This window comes from Schistocerca americana, chromosome 3 (assembly GCF_021461395.2).
Source record: "Schistocerca americana isolate TAMUIC-IGC-003095 chromosome 3, iqSchAmer2.1, whole genome shotgun sequence".
Lineage (NCBI taxonomy): Eukaryota > Metazoa > Arthropoda > Insecta > Orthoptera > Acrididae > Schistocerca > Schistocerca americana.
In genome coordinates, this window is record NC_060121.1 from 293,275,183 (window position 1) to 293,298,505 (window position 23,323).

Sequence of the window (23,323 nt, forward strand, 5' to 3'; positions counted from 1 at the left end):
GTTTACAAGCTGACAATGTGGTGCTGAATTAAGTTTTTTCTGTGTGTTGAGATACACCATTAATCTTAGTGCAGTAATGTAAAGTGTTCAGAATGTAATAAAGAGAGTTGAGTATTTCATCATTTCTCCAGAAAGTCAAGAAGAGTTCAACAATTTTTATCTTTCATAAAAACAGCAACTTGCACTCACTGCCGTTCACAGTGAATGATCAGTTTCTCTGAAAACCAATGTTAGAAGAGAATTAGTTCTTATTTTGTGATTAACATATTATGTAACAATACATGATGTGATCAAAAGTATCTGGACACATTAGGTGCATTGTGCGGCCACCTACTGCCAGGTACTCCATATCAGTGACCTCACTAGTCATTAGACATCGTGAGAGAGCAGAGTGGAACTCACGGACTTTGAATGTGGTCAGGTGATAGGGTGTCACTTGTGTCATACTTCTGTATGCGAGATTTCCACACTCCTAACCATCAATAGGTCCACTGTTTCTGATGTGATAGTGAAGTGGAAACGTGAAGGGACACATACAGCACAAAAGCGTACAGGCCGACCTTGTCTGTTGACTGACAGAGACCGCCGACAGTTGAAGAGGGTCGTAATGTGTAATAGGCAGACATCTATCCAGACAATCACGCAGGAATTCCAAACTGCATCGGGATCCACTGCAAGTACTATGACAGTTTGGCGGGAGGTGAGAAAACTTGGATTTCATGGTCGAGCAGCTGCTCATAAGCCACAAATCACACTGGTAAATGCCAGATGACTCCTTGCTTCGTGGGAGGAGTGTAAACATTGGATGATTGAACAGTGGAAGAACGTTGTGTGGAGTGATGAATCACGGTACACAATGTGGCGATCTGATGGCAGGGTGTGGGTATGGCGAATGCCCGGTGAACATCATATGCCAGCGTGTGTAGTGCCAACAGTAAAATTCGGAGGTGGTGGTGTTATGGTGTGGTCGTGTTTTTCATGGAGGGGGCTTGCACCCCTTGTTGTTTTGTGAGGCACTATCACAGCACAGGCCTACATTGATATTTTAAGCATCTTCTTGCTTCCCACTGTTGAAGAGCAATTCGGGGATGGCGATTGCATCTTTCAACACAATCGAGCACCTGTTCATAATGCACAGCCTGTGGCGGAGTGGTTACACTGTGATAACATCCCTGTAATGGACTGGTCTGCACAGAGTCCTGACCTGAATCCTATAGAACACCTTTGGAATGTTTTGGTACACCGACTTCATGCCTGGCCTCACTGACTGACATGGATACCTCTCCTCAGTGTAGCACTCCATAAAGAATGGACTGCCATTCCCAAAGAAACCTTCCAGCACCTGATTGAACGTATACCTGCGAGAGAGGATTTTTATCTTATCTCCCATTTTTATGTTCATATAAGTGTTCAAATGTGCAGATTGTGGCACAGTCTTGTTACACGAGGTAGTTTTGTAGTACAGAATTTTAGCTTCTGTTGTATCATCATCTATTTCAGAATCTATATTGTTAATGATTGACTATTAATTTATTTTACATAGTACCAGAATTTTATATAGCTGGATTGGTGCCCTTTAATTTTTTTATCACACTCAGTTAGCTGTTTTTAATACTAATCTGAGGACATGGCATAAATAGGAATGGGCTGGTCCCAGAGGCAAACAGTGTAAAATATGTGATGGTTTAACACAAAATATGTACAAGGCAGCTGTAATAGAGTCTAGAGGGCAAAAGTATGAATAGAAGAAGTAACTCAGTGTTGGTTCCAGTATTGGATCAGAGTTCAGAGAGCATTGCAAGTAGGTCATGTAATCCCAAATTTACGAGTTACTCAAGTGAGCACTCAGTGGCGAAGACAATATAATACTTTCCTGTTAGCCGAGTCTCAGCTTTTATACTCTGCTAGGCTCCCAGAGCACCAAAAGCCTTGGATATCAGTCTGTGAACACAGAATGTTGCTCAATTAAATCGTAAGTGCCCGGTCAGGGCACTGGAGATTTTATTTCATTCAACTTCTGTTTGCCTGTATGACTGTGAAGTCTTAAGAATCTGTGATTCAGATTTCCACTTTCTAAAGTAACTTTATATCATTATTATTAAGCATTGTTGTACCTCTCCAGTAGTTCACTATTTGAATGGAACAAATGTACAGTATACCTGTATATCTGTTGTACAACTTCTACATTGTCATCCACAATAATTGAATGTTAGCTGTGTGGTTTCCACCAAATTTCAGTTCTTAGTATTACATGTGGGTTACTGCTTTCTGTTAAAGTGGTGATTTCAGTGTGTGTCGTGGCTGTTAACAAGTACTTTAATACTGTAACACTCCATATTTGATATATGTATTAATTAGCTTCTGAGGTGAAGTTTGTATCTGAGGATCTTTGGATGTCGCTAACTCATCCCCCCCCCCCCCCCCCCCCGCCCCAAAAAAAAAAGGTGCGTTAGTGCATTGAAAATATACTTTGCCACCAAAGTAACCATTTCCAAAGTGTAGTGCATGCTTACTTATCCAAGAAACTAGTGAGTGGAATGGTGCAGAGGTACAATACTTGGTCCACACTTGGAAGAACAGTAGTTATGTCCCTGACTACCCATTATAATTTAGTTTTTCCTAGACTGCTTGAGGCATATATTGTGATGTTTCCTTCAGAAAATGACATGGATGATATCCTTCAATGTCCATCCCCCATCTTAGAATGTGATCTGTGTGTAATGACGTTGTTGTTGACTGAACATTAAACATAATAATATTCTTTCTTTTTTTATCCCAGAATACTGCAATTTTCCATCCAGTAGTGCAGACTTGTGATGGGACAACAGATTGCTTTTCACAACTGACTGATCGGTCAATTATTTTTTTGTTCAGTTGGTTTTTCCAGTCAAGTGAAACAACTGAATGAAACTAGCCTTGCGAGCTGTATGAATGTTTTCACTCACCCACCAGATTTAAGTAGTTTCACTCAATGTGAGACAATTTATTGACAGATCTCTGTTGTTTGCAGCATTATATGAATGTTTTCACTCTGTCTCTGGGTTTGAGTGACTTTACGTACATACTTTTTCAGCCTTTTTGGTTATACATTAACCATAACTACGTTGAACAACTTTTTTTAGAGCCAAATAAAGTATCTTATTTCAAGGAAATGTAAATAAATAGTGTATTTCTAAAAGTAAGTATTTTCAAAATTTATGTATTGGCTCTTGATATTCATGCAAGTGGTTCTCCTTTCTTTAAAGGTCTCTCTAATTTTCCTGTAGGCCGTATCTATCTTACCCCTAGTGAGATAAGCCTCTACATCCTTACATTTGTCCTCTAGCCATCCTTGCTTAGCCATTTTGCACTTCCTGTTGATATCATATTTGAGACATTTGTATTCCTTTTTGCCTGCTTCATTTACTGCATTTTTATATTTTCTCCTTTCATCAATTAAATTCAATATTTCTTCTGTTACCCAAGGGTTTCTACTAGCCCTCGTCTTTTTACCTATTTGATCCTCTGCTGCTTTCACTATTTCATCCCTCAAAGCTACCCATTCTTCTTCTACTGTATTTCTTTCCCCCATTCCTGTCAAGGAGTATATAGAGGGTCTATACAAGGGCAATGTACTTGAGGACAATATTATGGAAATGGAAGAGGATGTAGATGAAGATGAAATGGGAGATATGATACTGCGTGAAGAGTTTGACAGAGCACTGAAAGACCTGAGTCGAAACAAGGCCCCCGGAGTAGACAACATTCCATTAGAACTACTGACAGCCTTGGGAGAGCCAGTCCTGACAAAACTCTACCATTTGGTGAGCAAGATGTATGAGACAGGCGAAATACCCTCAGACTTCAAGAAGAATATAATAATTCCAATCCCAAAGAAATCAGGCGTCGACAGATGTGAAAATTACTGAACTATCAGTTTAATAAGTCACAGCTGCAAAATACTAACACGAATTCTTTACAGATGAATGGAAAAACTGATAGAAGCTGACCTCGGGGAAGATCAGTTTGGATTCCGTAGAAATGTTGGAACACGTGAGGCAATACTGACCCTACGACTTATCTTAGAAGAAAGATTAAGGAAAGGCAAACCTACGTTTCCAGCATTTGTAGACTTAGAGAAAGCTTTTGACAATGTTGATTGGAATACTCTCTTTCAAATTCTGAAGGTGCCATGGGTAAAATACAGGGAGCGAAAGGCTATTTACAATTTGTACAGAAAGTAGATGCCGGTTATAAGAGTCGAGGGGTATGAAAGGGAAGCAGTGGTTGGGAAGGGAGTGAGACAGGGTTGTAGCCTATCCCCAATGTTATTCAATCTGTATATTGAGCAAGCAATAAAGGAAACAAAAGAAAAGTTCGGAGTAGGTATTAAAACTCATGGAGAAGAAATAAAAACTTTGAGGTTTGCCGATGAGATTGTAATTCTGTCAGAGACAGCAAAGGACTTGGAAGAGCAGTTGAACGGAATGGACAGTGTCTTGAAAGGAGGGTGTAAGATGAACATCAACAAAAGCAAAACGAGGATAATGGAGTGTAGTCGATTTAAGTCGGGTGATGCTATTGTCGGGAGTTTTGCTATTTGGGGAGCAAAATAACTGATGATGGTCGAAGTAGAGAGGATGTAAAATGTAGACAGGCAATGGCAAGGAAAGCATTGCTGAAGAAGAAAAATTTGTTAACATCGAGTATAAATTTAAATGTGAGGAAGTTGTTTCTGAAAGTGTTTGTATGGAGTGTAGCCATGTATGGAAGTGAAACGTGGACAATAAATAGTTTGGACAAGAAGAGAATAGAAGCTTTCTAAATGTGGTGCTACAGAAGAATGCTGAAGATTAGATGGGTAGATCACATAACTAATGAGGAGGTATTGAATAGAATTGGGGAGAAGAGGAGCTTGTGGCACAACTTGACTAGAAGAAGGGATCGGTTGGTAGGACATGTTCTGAGACATCGAGGGATCACCAATTTAATATTGGAGGGCAGCGTGGAGGGTAAAAATCGTAGAGGGAGACCAAGATATGAATACACTAAGCAGATTCAGAAGGATGTAGGTTGCAGTAGGTACTGGGAGATGAAGAAGCTTGCACGGGATAGAGTAGCATGGAGAGCTGCATCAAACCAGTCTCAGGACTGAAGACCACCACAACAACAACAACAACAACAACAACACATGTATTGGCTTAGTTAAATACAAATTTTTGTACTTGTGGCATTAAATATAAATATTTGATTGGTTTCTAAAAGTCTAATATCTGGTGTTGCACTGCAGATTTATGTATATATAAATGAACAATTACTTTTCAACACGTTTTTATTAGGCCAATTTATTCATTACAGATTTTGGAATTGATTTTAAACTAACCTGCTAATAAGCCAGACCTGAAAATTTCACCTTAGCTCAGAACTGAATGAAATGCAATATCAACTCACTTTCTTTTCTGGTGTATAGCGGACGGTACTTGGTGTTCCATTGCTTTTCTCTGTTTTCCTATTTCAGCGTTGAATGTTTCACAATTAAGAACAATTTCTGCTGGGCTTCTGTATTAGCTTGATTCTCTCTAATTTATACATTTGCAATCTTTTTGCGAGATTTACATAGGAAGAGGTAATGTATTGGTTGACTCAGTTGAAGAGAAACTGAAATTTACTATGTTTCTGTTGTAATCTCATCAAAAGGTTTGAAATCAGTTGAAACGTTTCACATGCACAAGACTGCTAAGCATAAAATAACTAGGGGCCTATTTAAATAAAAGAAATTTTAATATAACATTTTTTCGAAATGGACTAAAAACTATTAAATAATCTCTTGTGGCCCCATACAGATTCCTAGTGCCATACAGGTAGCTCGGAAAACTTGTGCTTGTGAATTTTTAATATTAATAGCAAGGAATGTAGAGAGTAGGTGTCATTGAGAAAAATAACACAACAATATGTATCATTTGAAGTGCAATAACATTGTTAGTGACTTAGGTGAACTATTCACGCATCAATTACCTATTGCCTGCGTCCCATATTTGTTGTTGTAAATTTCACATGTACTGTCATAGGTGTTAAAAATTCACAAGCACGTATTTTCAGGACTAGGAATGTTACGAATCTGTATGGAGCTAGGCAAAAATAATGTGATACTTTTCAGTCCATTTTGAAAATGTGTTATATTAAAAAAAAAAATTACTTAAATAATTATTTGCAATTGAAATTTATTGAAGCTCTGTCTCTCTCATCCCACTGGTTAGCACCCATCATGGTTAATTCTTTTTGGGTAAATACTGCAGTGATAGAACATAAACAACTTATGATACAATTTTTTGTATTGGTGATTTGATCAGTTGCATTTTAAGCATTGATTGCCACTGTGGTAAGTATTTTGTTAATGAAATCTGTTTGTCATCATTTATTAATTTCCTTTGAATTTCTTTAGTTAATGTAGTTTCATAATATAATTCATCCTTGCAGATATTCTATACCACATTGAATTTATATTGGGGATCACGTCTTTATCAGTTGTATGATTTTTCTCATTCATAGAAATTATGCTGACTCTTATACACATATATTTGTGTAATAGTTAAAGCATCTTTGTTGTCATCATGCTTATTGGCACATCAGAACCACTTGCAGTATTATTTGTTTGTATTTAAGGAGTACAGACGAACAAAATACATTTATAAATTTCAAACTTTGCAGCTTCTTACAACAACTGAAACACAAGTTTACCTCTAAAGGTACTCTTATGCGTGTTGAAACATGTCTTGCATAATAGTTTTAATATGGAGACATGTAAGTGTTTGTGTATCGTGTAAATGAGGCTGAAATGGGTATCCAGCCCAGCATTCGCCTAGAAAAATGTGGAGAAATCATGTGAAAAACCACACTCAGTCTGGCTGGCAAAAGTGATTCAAAGTGACGGGGAGCCAAACTGAGGCAGCTGTCGCCTTCCACAGTGAGCAGACATAATTTAAAAAACAGTACTTTAAAATTACTCAGTGAATTAAATTATCACATCTTGTACCCATCTTCTACTAAGTTGTGACTGTACTTGCCAGTGTTAGTATGAGCACAAATATACTTCAGTTAATTAGCATTGGTGAAAGTTATAATACTGCAATATTGGGTTTTTATGTACTTTTGATTTCTAAACACAAAATCCATGGACTTTTTGATTTTTAATGAAAGCACAAAATATTATTTAAACACATTTTGGTTACAAGTGAAATCTTCACAATTTTAACCAAACCATAGCTGTCAGATGGTGGTACTGCGATGTGTACTTACTTCAAATTCAGCCGGTTCCTGCTCTCTGTACAAATCTATCTGGCTTTCATAAGAACTCGCTATGAGGGGGTTGAAGTGGTCAAAACACAAAAATACTTTAAGGAAGTGTCAGACAAAGATGGCATAGACTTGTGTTTCTTCTTCCATGTGTGTTTGTAAGTTTACCTGATACTGACTCATTTTTGAAAATGCTGACTCATTTTTGTAATTCTTTTCCATGAAAAAATTCCAGATTTTCTTCTTAACTTATGTTTCACCATCTTCTACTTGTGTCACCAACTATCAACCACAACTCTGCCATTGTTTGGAGTTTGCCTAATCTCTGTTATAATATCACTCATATCGTTCTCAGCACTTTCAGCTACTCCTAAATCATATTTTTTGAACTGAGGGTCTAAAATAGTCGCTTTGGCACAAGTGCTGGTGCTGTCTTGTTCATAAGGAATCATCCTTTTTGACAGGGTCTCCAGTAAGCAGCGCCTAACTTAGTCATTGTGGTTGTCTCTGTCACAGCTCTTTGGCATCTTTGAACTAATGGGACTACAGTGAAGGCTGTTGTAACTTGTACTCCGAACAGTTCTTCTGTTAACTCTAACAGAGGTTCCAGTAGAGGGAAGCAGTCTTCCAAAATGCCCCCATCATCTACCTTCAAATCTTCACAGTTAACATATGAAAATGTCATGATGCATCTTTGACCAATGCTAGGCATTTTGTTTTAAGAAATGTGGAGTTCCACCTGATGGGTGGCTTCTGTTTTAGCTTTAACAGTTTATTATTCAGCCAAACTTGGCCGTCTACCAGTTCTGCAGTGGCTACGATACTACTTTTGAAAAACCCAATGATTTTGCGACATTTCTGTCTCAAGGAACTTAGTGCTACTGATTCAGGATGGTTGAACACATCTGATACTACTAAATTGCTGATAATACTAAATTGAGTGAGCAGCTCATCCCATATGAATAACATTCATTTTCCTTGCTACATCTGCCATAACATTTGTGTTGTAAGTGACAAGAGAAAACACTTCTTCATCTATTTCCCATTCAGAAATAATTGTTTTAATGCTCTTCATAATGTATTCGGAAGTGTGGCGATCAGAGATGTGCACAGTGCCCAGAACAGCCGACTTCAGCTTGTACCATACTGCTCAGTAAAGTGCACTGTCACACAGAGGCACAGCCAGTGTGACATATTTGGTTTCAGCCAGTATATTGCCAAGAACTCCCCTAATTCTGACAATTATCATTTAGCAGTTTGTTTATCAGGGTTTTCCTGGAAGGCAAAGAATACTGCAGTTCTGTAGTCTTAACTAGTTTCATAAATTTGGTATTATCAACCAAAGAAAACAGAATGTAATATTCAGCTACAGTATCGAAGGGGAAGTTGTCAGTCTCTTTAATTTTAGTACTATAAGGGGTATTCAAATGAAACCTGGTCACTTGTGTAAAGTAATGGTAACAATTTTATTAACTCAAAAATGTAGTTATGCACAGTACAAATACTGAAAAATAGTCACAAAAACTGTTTGCACATTTATCTCATTGCAACACTAGCCAGTCGATTCCATCCTTGAAGAAGCTAGTAGGCTGCTGTCGGATCCAGGCCTGGACCCAGTCACACACTTCATCGTCCGTTGCCAATCGATGTCTGCAAATAGGTTGTTTTAGAGGTCCAAACACATGAAAGTCACACAGTGGAAGGTTGGGACTGTGTGGTGGATGAGCCTGTCCAAGACGAGCATCGTCTTCCGGTTACTTGCGCCCCTCAAGGAATCATTTGCGCCATTCCACAACACTTGAGCGACTCAGACTGTACTCACTGTACACAGCCTTCATCTGTCGATACATTTCACAGCCTCCAACTCCCTCCTCCATCAAAAATTGAATCACTCCTCGTTGTTCCTGCTTACTTGCCTGCATGATCGGTGGTGGACGATAACTTGTGTGACAAACTTCTCTCTGGTGTGAAACCACATGGGCACTATGCAACATCAAACTGTGTGCATGTCTCAGTCTCTGTAACAATAGGTGGCACCGCCATACCCGCAGTTACGTGGTGCCACCTTATGTGTAAGGCAAAGGTAGATGCACTGACCAGGTTTCATTTGAATGAACCTTATATATAATTCTTTTATTTTCAGGGTACCAAATATTGATGTCTGCATTGGTATTTTTCTCGATGCTTGTGGGGCTGCAGTACTTGGATGATTAGAGGGTTGATTTACTATTGTTGTTTATGTGATAATGCTGGTTGTGAAATCAGGTAGCTACTTGACATACTTGCCACATCCACGAATGCAGTAATGCTAACAGGAAGAGGAGGAGACATTGTGCAGCTAGAGATGGGAGAGTTAGGTAGACGTGGTGCCAGCATCAGATCAGGCGAGTTTACTGCTTGTTGTATCTTCTGACCATTATCAAGAGATGCAATGTATAAGAACTGTTGGTGCTTCCTTTTCAAGTGGTCCATTAAGTTACTAGATGAAGGGTGAAAACAGATTTCCTTTTTACAGGTCATAGAGATGGCAAATGTTTCTTTCAGTTTTTCTGTAAAATTCCAATGCAACTGAGCGTTTCGGCATTTTGATCCAGATGGCAAACACAAAGTTCACTTACTATAACACGAACACACTAGTAATAAACATGAACTAAAAACTTAACAGAAAGCTACTGCAAGTATCAGATCCAGTGCTGCGAGGCAAAAATAGTTATTTTCGCTATGAGCATACTCGAATTCCTCTATACATAATTTATTGTATAGCTTACACAAATTACCAGTGATACAGACTAAAAAATAACAAACTATAATCAGGTTTATTCCATACTTTTCCATCTAGCCATTTTTGATGATCAGTGATACCAAGGACGACTGTGATGAACTTGGGGAAGATCATGGATCATTCACAAGGTCGCTGTTCATAAGTATAATAATTGTAGTTTGATGCAACTGGTACTCTCATGTTTATGCGGAATTTAAGCTTGTGAATGTATAACATATTAATTTGCAAGTGTTTTTGTTAGCTTTGTGTATGAAGTGTGTTTTAAACTGGCAGTGAAATACACAATGTAAATATAGCAATACTTTGCTCACCTCATGACAGTTGTTCATTTTTGTTAGGGAGGTGGTACATACATTTTACAAATGAAGGCAACATTCCTCCTGAACTGGGTATGAAATGCAACAATTGTGCTTATTTCGCATGTCAAGACGCACTCTTAACGAGTATTTCAGGGTTTTGCCTATATGTTTTTTAGTTTTAATGTCTGTCTTGGAGAAGGCCCGTTCAACACTTGGATTCCCATGCAGCAAGATTGGTATCATTTTTACTAGTTTGGCAGCATTCGAGAACACACACTGTTGATCATAATGAATATGAAAGTGTGCAGATTAAACAGTATGTAACATGCACAGTTCATATTAAATTTGTATTAATCTTTAATGTACTAACATTTTAAAATTACTGTAATGGTGAATCAGATATTTTTTGTACTTTGGAATGGAGATTCGTTTTATTTTCAGGCAAAGGAAGTTAAAATTGCATTACGTTTTAACACTTTTAGAATTACGCACCGAAGATAAAAAAACTGTGCCATGTTTAGCGGAATACCGTTAAGGTCGGCGACACTGATTGGAATGACAGCAATGTCGCCAACTCATTTGCGACCATGTTCGTACACGACATGTGAAAAGTCCCTACCTTCACCATGAAAGCCCCTACGGACACAAAAAATTCTACGCTGATGACCAAAGAAAAAAAAAAAAAAAATCACGTATTGGGTAGTAACATTTCCCCTATGCTAACAACTTAGTACACTTAACGGTCATAGTGTTCAAACAACAAAATATTCTCATTGCTATTTGAGAAGCTTGTTGCTGCTATTCCCTACGTCATGTGTGGCAGTTCATTGTTTTGTGCCTCCTGCTAAAGGCACTGACAGTTGTAACAAAATAGAGTATTTCTTTTGGAAATGATGCACTATTTTCAGTTGTTCTCCATTGGAGGAGTCTGAAAAGAAATGACTCATTGTTAGTTTATATTTTTAATGTTTTATTTTGGTACGTGGGAAGCGCAGGGATGAGGGTTGGGGTACGGTGAGGAATAGATATTATGCATTATACAAAGAAAGTAAGTAAGTTAGCTTTCAGATCCAAATTTTTATTTCTTCAAATGACTAGCTTCGGGGTTTCACAAAGTCTCAGTCTCTAGATTATTACATTGTGGAACACTGAAATGTGTTGCGGGATAAGCGCTGAAACCAGTGCCACTATCAAGATTCTTAAGATGTTCTGCTGGTCAAGTACTTACTCATCTCGTGATTCGTACTGAACAATTGCTGTGATTGAAATGATGCAAAGACGTATCAATGTTTCACAAAAGCCCCTTACACTGAAGTTCATGCACATCTGTGATAGCGTATTAGTGTCATTAAGTGAGGTAAATAAGAATCCAACAGCTGCTTTTTGTAGACTATTTTATTTTTTCACACCACGGTCTTGAGTCCCATTGTGTCTTATGCACTCTGCAAACGTAAAGATCGTGGTGAAACAGTAATCACTTGAAAAAGTAAAAGGTATGTCCACAGGATGCGTCTTTCCTCATGCACAATCATTGATGCACTGGAATAAAAGGGCATGCATAAAAATTAGCAGAAATAACACACATAGGCGTGCGCATTGTCATGTGCAGACTACGACTGTTAATATTTTTAAAAATATAGGGAATCTGTTATATTGATATTTAAAAAAGAGTATCAATTTATCAGCAGACAAAATAATGACATACCTGGCTATAAAAATATTGGCAGCACATTGTAAACGCAGGGTGCAGTGCTTAGATGCAAACAAATTTTAATTTGAATTTCCCACCATATTGTAGTTCTGTTGCAGGCTGATGTTCTTTGAAAGCCATGGGCATCTACTAAACGGTCAGAAATGGCAGAGATGTTACGGACCAGTGCAGCGTACAACCAAAGAGCCGCGATTATCGAAAGGCTTCACACTGGGCATCCACACATTGAAATTGTTTGACTCCTCATGTAGCTGAGATCAACTGTTTATGATATTGTGGCCAAGTATAATGCTTCTGAGAAGTATGGGGAAGTTTCCATGAACCTGAAACCTCTATCGAGGAAAAGTGTGTCACGAACTGCGGCGGTCATCGAAAAGGCTCTGGTGCTGATTTTGGAGGACCCGGGTCAATTGCTGAGGAAATTGCCATCGGTATTGAATGTCAGAGAGTGAATGTGTCAGATGGCAGAGGAGGACCTCATATGAGTCATTTAGTCCAAAATTGGCTCTCCGATAATATTGACATGCTCTGGTCAAAGAAGTTTTGGCTCCTGAATAGCCTGGATATGAATCCCCTCGGACACTATGATTGGTGCACAATCAAAAGAGTTACCGATAAGACGAGACACCCTAATGTCGCACCTCTACACACCACTATCGAAGCAGCATTTGCGAATATGGACAGCGCTGTTTCAAAGAGTGCGTGTGATCGCTTCAGGACAAGACTGGAGGTGGCCATTACGACTGAAGGGGGTTACATCGAGTAATGTTACTCTTGAAAGATACTACTACTTCTATTAAAAGGATTTTCATTTTAATCTGTATTATGTTTTAATAAATTTGCTTTTAAAAAAAGCTTTATATGTGCGGATTTAAGCGCTGTAAATTCTAAGTACGTATTAATTATTAGATATTCTTTAAATCAACAAACTAGCAGCCTGCATATCCCCCTTAGAGCAAGACTTGAAAGGAAAACAATGTGTGTTCTTTCTTGATGATAACCACATTGCTAAAAATGGTAACTGCATATAAGTGGCACAATAAAAGGAGTCTGATGGGTCCATTGTTCGGTTTTGTCACATATTGGATTTGTCCGGAACACTTCATGTTGACTTCCCTGTTTTTTTTGTTCATCATTTACAACAGCTGTCTTTGGAGAATGACAATGTGTGGAAATAGCACAGTAGTTGTGTTAAAAATTGTTCTTTAATGCAACTCATGCGCTGTTTCTGCACATCGGAAATCTTGTTATTCCATTCACACTGCCCACCCCAACGCAAACGGAGTTCTTCTTTTGTGCCACAGGTAATTTCTTTGCACAGCCAAAGAGAAAGATTGGATGTAATGAAAGCTCAAAAAGTACTAAGACTCCTTCACATAGTGAAAGTAAAATTATGTCCTACTACAATTTCAAAAGAACAACTTCAAAAAATTTTCTGAAAGTTGTGAAAGAAATGTAATATAAAATGAAAGTATCAGCACTCGATATTGCCATTTAGATATCAATATATCAGGGGAAAAAATATCGCCTATATGTATTGATATTTTTTGGAAAAAATATCGACATATCGGTATTTTATCGACAGCCCATTGTATATGTTGTCTGCTATGCATCTATTACTTTGCTTGGCAATTTGTGTTGCATTACCTTAGGAGGCAGCAGTTCATAGGCACGAGAAGCACTAAGTAACAAAAATATCAGTATTTCCCCTGTCACTTAACCTCTCCAGACAGTGACTAAAATATTTCCCTTCTCCACCTCGTTTTGTCCCTGAGTAAGTTAGACCCTTCAGGCCAACTTTCTGTACACAATGGAGAGAGACATATACAATGTTTAAAATTTGTACCGTTTGGCAACTTTTTCTTTTTTAATTTCTTTTTTTTTAATTTTTCTTTTTTGGACAAAAAATCCCTACGTTTTATGGAGGTATTGGAATTCTGGCATTGCATTTTGGAAAAAAGAGCCAAAAGCCCCCATGCATTGGGACATGTCCCTACATTTGGCAACTATGAACAACAGTATTACTGATCACAGATGGTAACAGAGCCCAGTCAACAGTAACGATTTAATAGCACCAAAATGATCTATTGTTTTGGCTAAGAATTGAGTACCCTGGTGGTCTGGTGAGTCCGTTGCTCCCAGGGTGCTAGAGGGATGCGCACTTTGTTATACTGCTACAGATTGTTTACAATGCTACTTTGAGATAGGCTTACTGTGAAACTGAAGTACCAATGTTTGAATGTGAGTAGCACTTCATCATATCCAAGTAACGCTATAGTTGCTTCTTTTCACAGGCTGTGGAATGTAAACAACATTGTGTGCATATATGTATGTAGCCAGTGGAGTAATTTAGTGAAAAAAATATTTACCTTCCACACAAATTGTGGACATCGTCACACATTTTTTATAAAATGGAATGCAAACTGTTGCTAAAACAAGGCAAGGTTCCTTTCTTCTTCATAGATCATTAAGGAAATAATTATGCTCATCTTTGCGCCCCCAACTAGGACTGCAGTACATTCAGGTTTCTTCAGGGTGGTCCTAGTTTTGAGGGTGTCGAGATGCATACTGGAGGGATTTTTATTCAGTTGTCCGGGGTAAAACCAGACCTTTTTTCATGTCTAGAGAAATTAAATTGATTGGAAATAATTAGATTGTAATAAACCTTTGTTAAATTTTGTCAAATAAGGACTGGTCCATAGATATTTTTTGTGTTTTAGTGTGTTAAAAACTCAGCGACAAGTACAGCTTTGACCACGTATGTTTCAGAAATGGGAATAGGTGGAACGGTGTGGTTTGTGGCATAATGTTCAAAAACACACACACACCGACGCTATTTTTATTTACTTATTTTCCCGTGTTAGTTATTGACCCCTCCCCATGCCAGCAATTGGCACTGTGTGTGGTACTGACCAGATCTGACACTCAGGTCCTGCAAACCATAGATGATTTCTTTTCTTTGGGTGGGATCTGCAGGAACTGTGAGCTCACATCCATAGCAGCAATAGCATGTGTTGATGAGGACATGCTAGGTCGGACATGGGACTGGAATATCCTGTTCTGCACATGTTTATGTTGACATCTGTCCTCCCCTTTTATTAGTGACAGTTACAATTTTTCTAGCTCTGTCTGAAATTTTTTCAAAAGTAATTTGGGACACCTATTTGTCCTGGATTTAACAATTATGAAATGATTTATCATGAATTAGATTTTCATTTCACCAGTATCAGTATTATGCTACTGAAAGGTCATTTTTCCAAATGAATAATACATGGTGCAGTGACAAGACAGTGCTTGAAGAAACTACAAAAGCAATGTTAGTGACTAGAGCAAATTATGATGAAACTTGAGTTGAATGTTTTCAAATGCTGTTGAAGAGAACAGACACGCAGAAGAAAATTTACAGCACTAATAAATACTGTCTGCTTGCACTCCTTCACCTTAGAAGGTTCTAGTAATATATAAATTAAAGTACTTTTTTTGTAACAAGTTAAACTAATCGTTTGGAATTATTATATTTAATTAAGACTTTTTTTGCAATATCAAAATTTTTTAATGTATTCTGAATTTAGGTCTAGAAAATTTTGTCACCTTAACACAGTGAACTCTGTCAAGCAGCTACTGGATTCTTGGTTGTGTATGAAAATTATGCCAAAAACCACACTTTCTGCCTCACCCAATTTCTGACCAAATTGTATAGATAATTTGGAACGCCCTGTATTGTTGAGACAACTAGAGTACTGGACAATGCTTCACAAGTGATAAATATGTATAGGAATTGAAAATACATCCTAAATTCCTCCCCCCCCCCCCCCCTCTCTCTCTCTCTGCCCATCTTCCCAAACCCCCTCTCTCTGCCCATATTCTCATCCTCCTTTTTCTCTCCATACATCTCCTCCTCCCCCTAACTCTCTGTGAATAATCTTCTCCCCCTCTCCTCTCTCTCTTTCTATTTCCTCCTCGCCCCCCCCCCCCCCCACCTCCCCAATGTCCATTTGTGTCTGAATGTTCAATAGCTCCGTACATATCCTCCTCCCCCAAACCCTCTGTGCAGGAAATGCTTCGTAATTACTAAATATGTATAGGAATGGAATATACATCCTAAATTCTTTGCTCACTGCATAGAGGAGGCACTGAGTCACAGAGAGACACAATGGAAAGACTGCTAAACTTTTATCTTCTGGACAAAGAGGTTCTTCTTCAGAAGCAGAAAGCATCCGTACACTTACTCAAGCACAACTCACACACGTGGCTCCTGTCTGCGGCCATTCAGTCCTGACTCGGGACATGCCTTTGTCTGATGTGAGCAGCAATCTGAGGTGGCTGATGGAGATAAGGAGGAGGGGAGGGGAGGGGCAGCACTGTAGGAGTGGGGGAAGATGATGTGCCACTGTGGGAATAAGCAGAGACATGGTGAGGACAGCATAGGGCTGATAGGTGCAGAGTTGGGAGGCTGTGCTGGGGGAGGAAGAAGGGGAGCGGAGAGATCTAGAGGAGAGGAAAAGACTAGTAAGTATATTGTGGAATAGAGGGCTTGGATAGTGCTGGAGGGGGAGCAGGAAAGAAGGTGGATCTCAGGAGCTAGTGAAGATTGAGGCCAGAAGGTTTACAAGAATGCCCTGCACAGTTCAGAAAAGCTGGTGTTTATTGGAAGAATCCACATGACACAGTGGATGCTGTGAAGCATTCATTCAAGTGAAGCACAGCATGTAGGATAGCATGTTCAGTAACTGGGTGGTCCAACTCTCTCTTTGGCCACAGTTTGGCAGTGGGCTTTCATGTGGACAGACAGCTTGTTAGTTGTCATACTCATGTAGAAAACAGCACAGTTGTTAGGTATAGTTTGTATATCACATGGGTGCTTTCACAGGTACCCATGCATTTGATGGGTAGGAGGACACTGTGACAGGAGTGGAGTAAGTGGTGGTGTGAGGATGTATGGAAAATGTCTTGCATCTAGGTCTATGGAAGGATATGAGACATGGGGTAAAGGGTTGGGAGCTGTGGTGGATTAGGATGGACAAAGATATTGCGTTGGTTTGTTGGGTAGTATAATACCACTATGGGATGGGTAGGTAGGATAGTGGGTAGGATATTCTGAACTTCAGGGCACAACGAGAGGTTGTTGAAATCCTGGTGGAGAATGTGATTCAGTTGCTCAAGTGCTGGGTGGTACTGTGTCAAAAGAGGAGTTCTCCATTGTGGCTGGATGGTGGGTATGCGAGAGGTGTTAGGTGACTGGAGAGACAAAGCACAGGAGACCTCCTGCTGCATTATTCAGTATGCATGAAGGACAAAGCACCAAGACAGATGTTGAGGGGGTTGGGGAGACTTTAGACTCATAAGATGATGAACAATGATATACAAATAACAGAGTTATGAGTGCATATTTAATAGATGTGGCAGAAAGGGATATGGAGGATGCATAACAAGTAGTACTACAAACGAAAGTGCCATAAAAGACATTCGTTCTTGCATTGTCCAGCTGTTGAGAATAACATTAAAATATATTTAGAAAGGCCATATAAACAGCTTTGTTTGTGTATTAATACATAAATGTTGCACCCAGAGACTCAGGCAATATGATAAACACCAATAAATAGTGGCAAATATCTCTTGTGCAGATGTTCTTATGTAAAAGCTTGATATATTGGTTTACACACTATATAGCCCAGCGGATAACAGTCATGTGTGGAGTAAAAGAATCTGTCATGCAGATGTGTATTATTTAGTACTTTCGTTCTTGAACACATTTCTCAGTGTTATTTGACTAGCATAGTCACAAGTTTGAGAAAAACAAATCAACATGCCAGAGTAAAATTTTAGAATCATATACATGGGACTGTATTGGAGGACACATTAATTTTATGACCTTGTTATAGAATGATGCAGTTATATTTTTGACCAGGGAGATTTACCTGTTTACCAATTCCTGAAACAAGTGTAAAATTTCTTTACAGGATGGAGATGGGGAACAGGAAAGGGTAAATGTACAAATGCTAAATGCTCTTAAATCTGGGAAATGTGACATGATACAGACATTTGTGAAGCTGTTACTTCATAATCATTTAGTGTACCTCATGTCCCACCACATACAGTGTGTGGAGTTATTTTTTTTTTTTTATCTCTTTCAGTCTTTACATTGAAGAAGTCAGTGTGATGACAGTTATTTGTGTTTCAACAGTCGGAATGTAGATATTCCTCTGATTCACTGATGCTGTCAGTATCAATTTGGAACATATTTGCAGAATGGTGTTGTATGTAAGATATATTTCATCATTCCCCATTTTGCATTTGCATTTTCCAGCCTTAATCGTTCACTTTGCGGTGGAGTGTGCCGTGTTCTGAAAATTTATGTTCACAGGCTGATCACATGTGTGCATTTCCTTCACATTTTATAACCAGTACTGAAGTGCTTTCTGATTTTAACTTTGGGAAACAGACAAAAGCTTACTATTAAGTAATAAAGACTGATAATTTCAGTGCAACTAATTATGTGATTTTGTTGCAGCTGATGGGTGGACATTGTTTAGATCCAGCTGTTCTCATTAGAAAACACATGGTTCAGAGTCTTTCAGAGTTATTGTGCTACTATCCTGACCATGAAGGTCTTCAGGCTGTTGTTGTGGAATCTGTATTGCCAAGAATCTCTGACCCAGAAACCAAGGTTCAGGAAAAGGTTTTTGAGGTATAGTTATATTATCTAACATACAACATTTTGTTGTTTATATTGAGTTGCAGTTACATTCTTTGAACTTTTGGGCACATGTTTTGCAGGCATTCCACAGAATAATAGTTTGTAATATTGTACCATTCGAAAAAGAATATACAGATTCACACAAGCTTCCCTGGCAGATTATTAAACGTGTTCTTGATAAAAGCATGAAAAGACTTTTGTCTAAGACATGTTCGTTCTGGTGCAAAAACAATATGATCAGGTAAGTATTTCAATTCCACACAGTGGTTAACGTACAGTGTAACAGTGCTCTAAAGTAACATAATAATCACACTTGTAATTGCAATTGTTTTCAGTACTGGAGTTGTGAACGCAATGCATACACACATTGGGACCCCCAATGAATGTCCTGTGTGGCTGCTTCTCAGTTGTATTGCAGAGAACATGCGGATACCTAAAGTACAGTTTGTTTTGGATTACTTCCTAGAGAATTTTCGTGATTACAAGGTAGGTAATTAATTGGTACTTCTTGTATTGCCCTTTGCAGCTTATTTGCCTTAATGTCATAGGTAATCTAGAGGGCCAGTGGCCCTAAATTCTAAGGTAGCTCTGTGGTCCATTTATTTATTACCAAATGAAAATGTTCACTTTGTTCGCTGTCATTCCTGTAGACATGGGACATCTAATGAATAAGTTCTCCTGTTCTCTACAGTGAAATTTTCGCTATGAAGAGGTTTTGGGGAAACTAGTCCATATGTAAACAGCTGAATGAAATCAGTAGGCATGTAAATGGCTTTTAGTGGCTGGGCCTGACTGATGTGGTGCAATGGTTAAGATAACAAGTGTTCATTCAGGAGTAGGCTTTGTCTGCCAAATCAAGATGTTCACAGTTTTTAGGGAGCTTGACTACAACAGGATGCCAAATTCTAAACCTCTTTCTGTCTGTAAAGAAATAGTGTCAAAAAGAAGTCACCAGCCGCGGAAAACCTTGAGGTGAGAAATAATTAAATGTAAAGGCTGCACTGGATGGGGATCAGGAAGATAATAAAGTATCTTGCAGAAATAAGACTTGAGGGTGTTTTATTTGTCAGCATATTAAATATGCTTCAATTTTTAAAATCTTATATCCCTAAGTCCCGTTTGACTTTCACCTGTGTGTGTGTGTGTGTGTGTGTGTGTGTGTGTATGTGTGTGTGTTTTAAATGGACAAGGTATTTTACGATAAAGGAACCGACATTTCAACTTAATGTTTGTTTATTTATTTAATCTCATATCTCAGTTGTAAAAGTTTTTTATTTAACTGATAAATTATGATACAGAATTTCTGACCAGTACATACCTTGTGGAGTTGAAATGCCGATAGACATATAGAAAAATAAAAGGGGCATACCACCTAGGTTTCGAGACTAATAGTTAGGGAGGAGATCAGGCAGGTTGCGGAAGGTTATAAAGGAAAGGCATGTCACTTGGTCCCTAGGATGAGAAAGATACTCCTATGAGGTCGATGGTAGACAAAGCATCAAAAGAGGTGGTCAGATATGGTACATTGGTAAGCACTGTGGTAGCTCCATCCCAGAGGTAAGGACTGAGTGAGAAGTAAAGATAGATTAAGGGGAAGAGAGATGAACAATGTGATTAAGAATTAGGATGTAGCAAAGAATGATAATAAAGAAAATTATATAATGAAAAAATACAGTTGGATACATTCAAGGGTGTTAGGTTCAGGAGGGTTTTAGAATGCAGCAATGTGTTGTTGGGCAGGTCTACATCTCTAGAGTTCAGGGAATTTATTATCAGGTGGAATAGTCTGGATAGCTTGTGTGGTGAATCAAGCACTCAGATTCCTTGACTCATGCTCAGCAACTAAGAACTGAATGTCCCCAAGGCTTACAGTTCGCCTATGTTCATTAATGCACATATATAGCTTTATTTAATTATTCAATCGACTTAGATGACTTGCCACATTTTCATTTTGTTGTAACTACTGAGAGATAACTAGTTTTATTACATGTGGAAGCAACAGAAAACCCTGAAACAAATTTTGATACTTATTCTGTTCTCCCTTATAAGTGAGCTGCACTTTCCTAAACTTCTCCCAACAAATTAAAATCGACCATTTGTCTTCCCTGCTTCTGTCCTTACATGCTCATCCCATTTTGTATCCTATTTTGTAACCTATTTAATCGACGTCACTGTGTCAAGCACCACACTGCTAATGTTGTGTTCCATTACCGCTTAGAGAAATGGCAGCAAAGGACACAAGATGCACTCAGTGTGCAGGTCTGGAGGCCTCATTCAACATGTTGAATAGACTATTATGGCATCCATTGTGGGAAGAAGTGCACCCTGCAGATTGTGGCGCATGTTGGAACAAATGATGCCTGTTGTCTGGACTCTGAGGTCATTTTTGGGTCATTCCAGTGATTGGCAGAGGAGGTTGAGAAGAGTGGAGTTTCAATGAAGTTCACACCTTGCAGCATTGTCCCCAGAACCGATCGTGGCCGTTAGGTTCCGAGTCAAGTGGAAGGACTGAACCAGAGACTTCGAATGTTCTGTGACAAGTTAGGGTGTGACTTCCGGGACTTGCACCATAGAGTTGGGAACTGCAGGACTTCCCTAAATAGGTCAGGTGTGCACTACATATCATAGACTGCTACTCAGGTAGCTGACTGTGTGTGGGGTGCACACAAGGGTTTTTTAGATTAGGCAACTCTCCATCCAATCCATATAATGATAGCTGTAGGAAACCCCAAAGTATCAGTGCGATTGAAAGAAATGCCTCCTGCAGGTGAGAGTATTAAAATACTAATTGCAAACTGTCAAAACATTCACAACAAAGCACCAGAGTTTGAAGTGCTCACGAAAAGCAGTGACGCTCGCATAATACTGGGTAAGAAAGATGGTTGAAACTGGAAATAGATAGCAGGAGACTTTTGGGGATTTTTCAAGTGTATATCCAGGGTTGCCACAAGTTCTGGAAATCAGGGAATATCAGGGAAATGAACACTGGAAGAGATCTCATTTTTGTCTCAGTAGGTGTAATGGTTTGTTTACTGAGATGTCATGCATTGTCGCTGGCTGGGTGCGGGTGAGTATGTGTGCCATTTCCTAACTCCCTCACTCGTATTCCTTCTCCCATTCCTACCACTCCCCTCAGCTTGCAATCAATGCTGCCACCACTTCTTTCCGCTAGGCTAGCAGCTGCCAACGAGAGGTAGGCAGACATGAGGAGTGGTTTGTTTGGATCTGATTCTCAGAGACTGTAGATGCAACAGACAGTATGTGCATGAGTTGTGTCTGAGTGATTGTGTGAATGAGTGTGTCCTCTCATTTTCTGACAAAGGCTAGAGCCAAAAATGTAGTTGGGAGAATGTGGTTATCTTTACTATGTACATGTCTGTGTCTTAGTGATCATCTTTATGATGAGTTGCTACCTATCCTCATTAGGTCCTCAGAGTATTCGCACAAGTTATATGTTGCATGGACTGATTATCGTGGTCTCATTTCATCAACATGCTGCTGTGACTCATGGATAGCTGGCCACACAAGTGGATTTCCATGCCGAGCAAAAACCGCAGACCATTTCTTCGGGTACCTCTAACAGATCAGGCCTGCTGATCTGAAGTCCGTCATTTCTCACTAATGTGCAGGAACTGCCCATCGGAACTAGTCTCAACGACCTCCCTACAGGTTGGGCCTGTTTGTATGTGGCGTAATGCGGTGGATTTTTGTGGCTTATCCTTGGAGCCAGGACTGTGGTGCTCCTTGGCAGTGCAATATTTTAAAGATATTTTGTATATTCTATTACATTTCGGCACTTTCAAAGCAGTTTATATATTAGAAAGTAAGGATGATAAGAAGAAGAAAATTGTGGCAGATGCTTGCGGTTTGTACACTGTGTACTCCCCACTTTACACACTTCTTTCAAGTGACCTGCTTTTTTTCTGAGGATATTTCTAAAATCAGTGAAGGTATTTTAAATGCCTTGCGTCTCCAAGGAAATGCATATTTTTGTCACCAAATGTTTCATTTTATCGAAATAAAATAACGATAGTGGTCTTAATGAAACACGTATACCATTTGGCTTACTTTCTCCATCTGAAAACAGTTACAAAAGATGTTGATGTTAATACTTAAGATTTTTTTCTCACATCAGGAAACTTGTCTGCTTGCAAGGTATTTTTTGATATTCCCTCGTTTGGCACTATTGTTTCTTCTACCATAGTTGCAAAGATGGATTTAAAATACCTTCAGTTATTATAACAACAAAACAATTAATTATTGGTAAAATCATGTAATTGGATAGATAAAAAAATCTACTGACCAAGTGCTGGCATATTTTATGAAAGTCACCCAGAACTGCAGGTCAGTGGAGACTTATCATACGAGATGAGAAGGGAAGACTGATTGTTGGGGGACTTCAAATCTCATTCAATGCAATCCTCAACCATAAGACTTTCCTTCTCATCTGGTATGGTAAGTCTCCACTGATCCGTGGTTCTGGGTGACTTTCCCAAAATCTACCCCTTTTCCTAGACTTCTCCAGTCCTTTCCCTTCACCCTTCTTCCTCCCCCTTCAACCT

The 23,323-nt window shown here is 38.9% G+C and overlaps 1 protein-coding gene across 1 annotated transcript in view; it reads left to right on the plus strand.

Annotated features, from left to right (window-relative positions):
* LOC124605550 (condensin-2 complex subunit D3-like) overlaps positions 1-23,323 on the plus strand; it is a 158,284-nt gene that overhangs the window by 30,054 nt on the left and 104,907 nt on the right. The window contains exons 2-4 of the mRNA XM_047137307.1: positions 18,576-18,752; positions 18,842-19,002; positions 19,097-19,247. Of these exons, the coding sequence (XP_046993263.1) occupies positions 18,576-18,752; positions 18,842-19,002; positions 19,097-19,247 (489 nt within the window). The remainder of the gene's footprint in view (positions 1-18,575; positions 18,753-18,841; positions 19,003-19,096; positions 19,248-23,323) is intronic.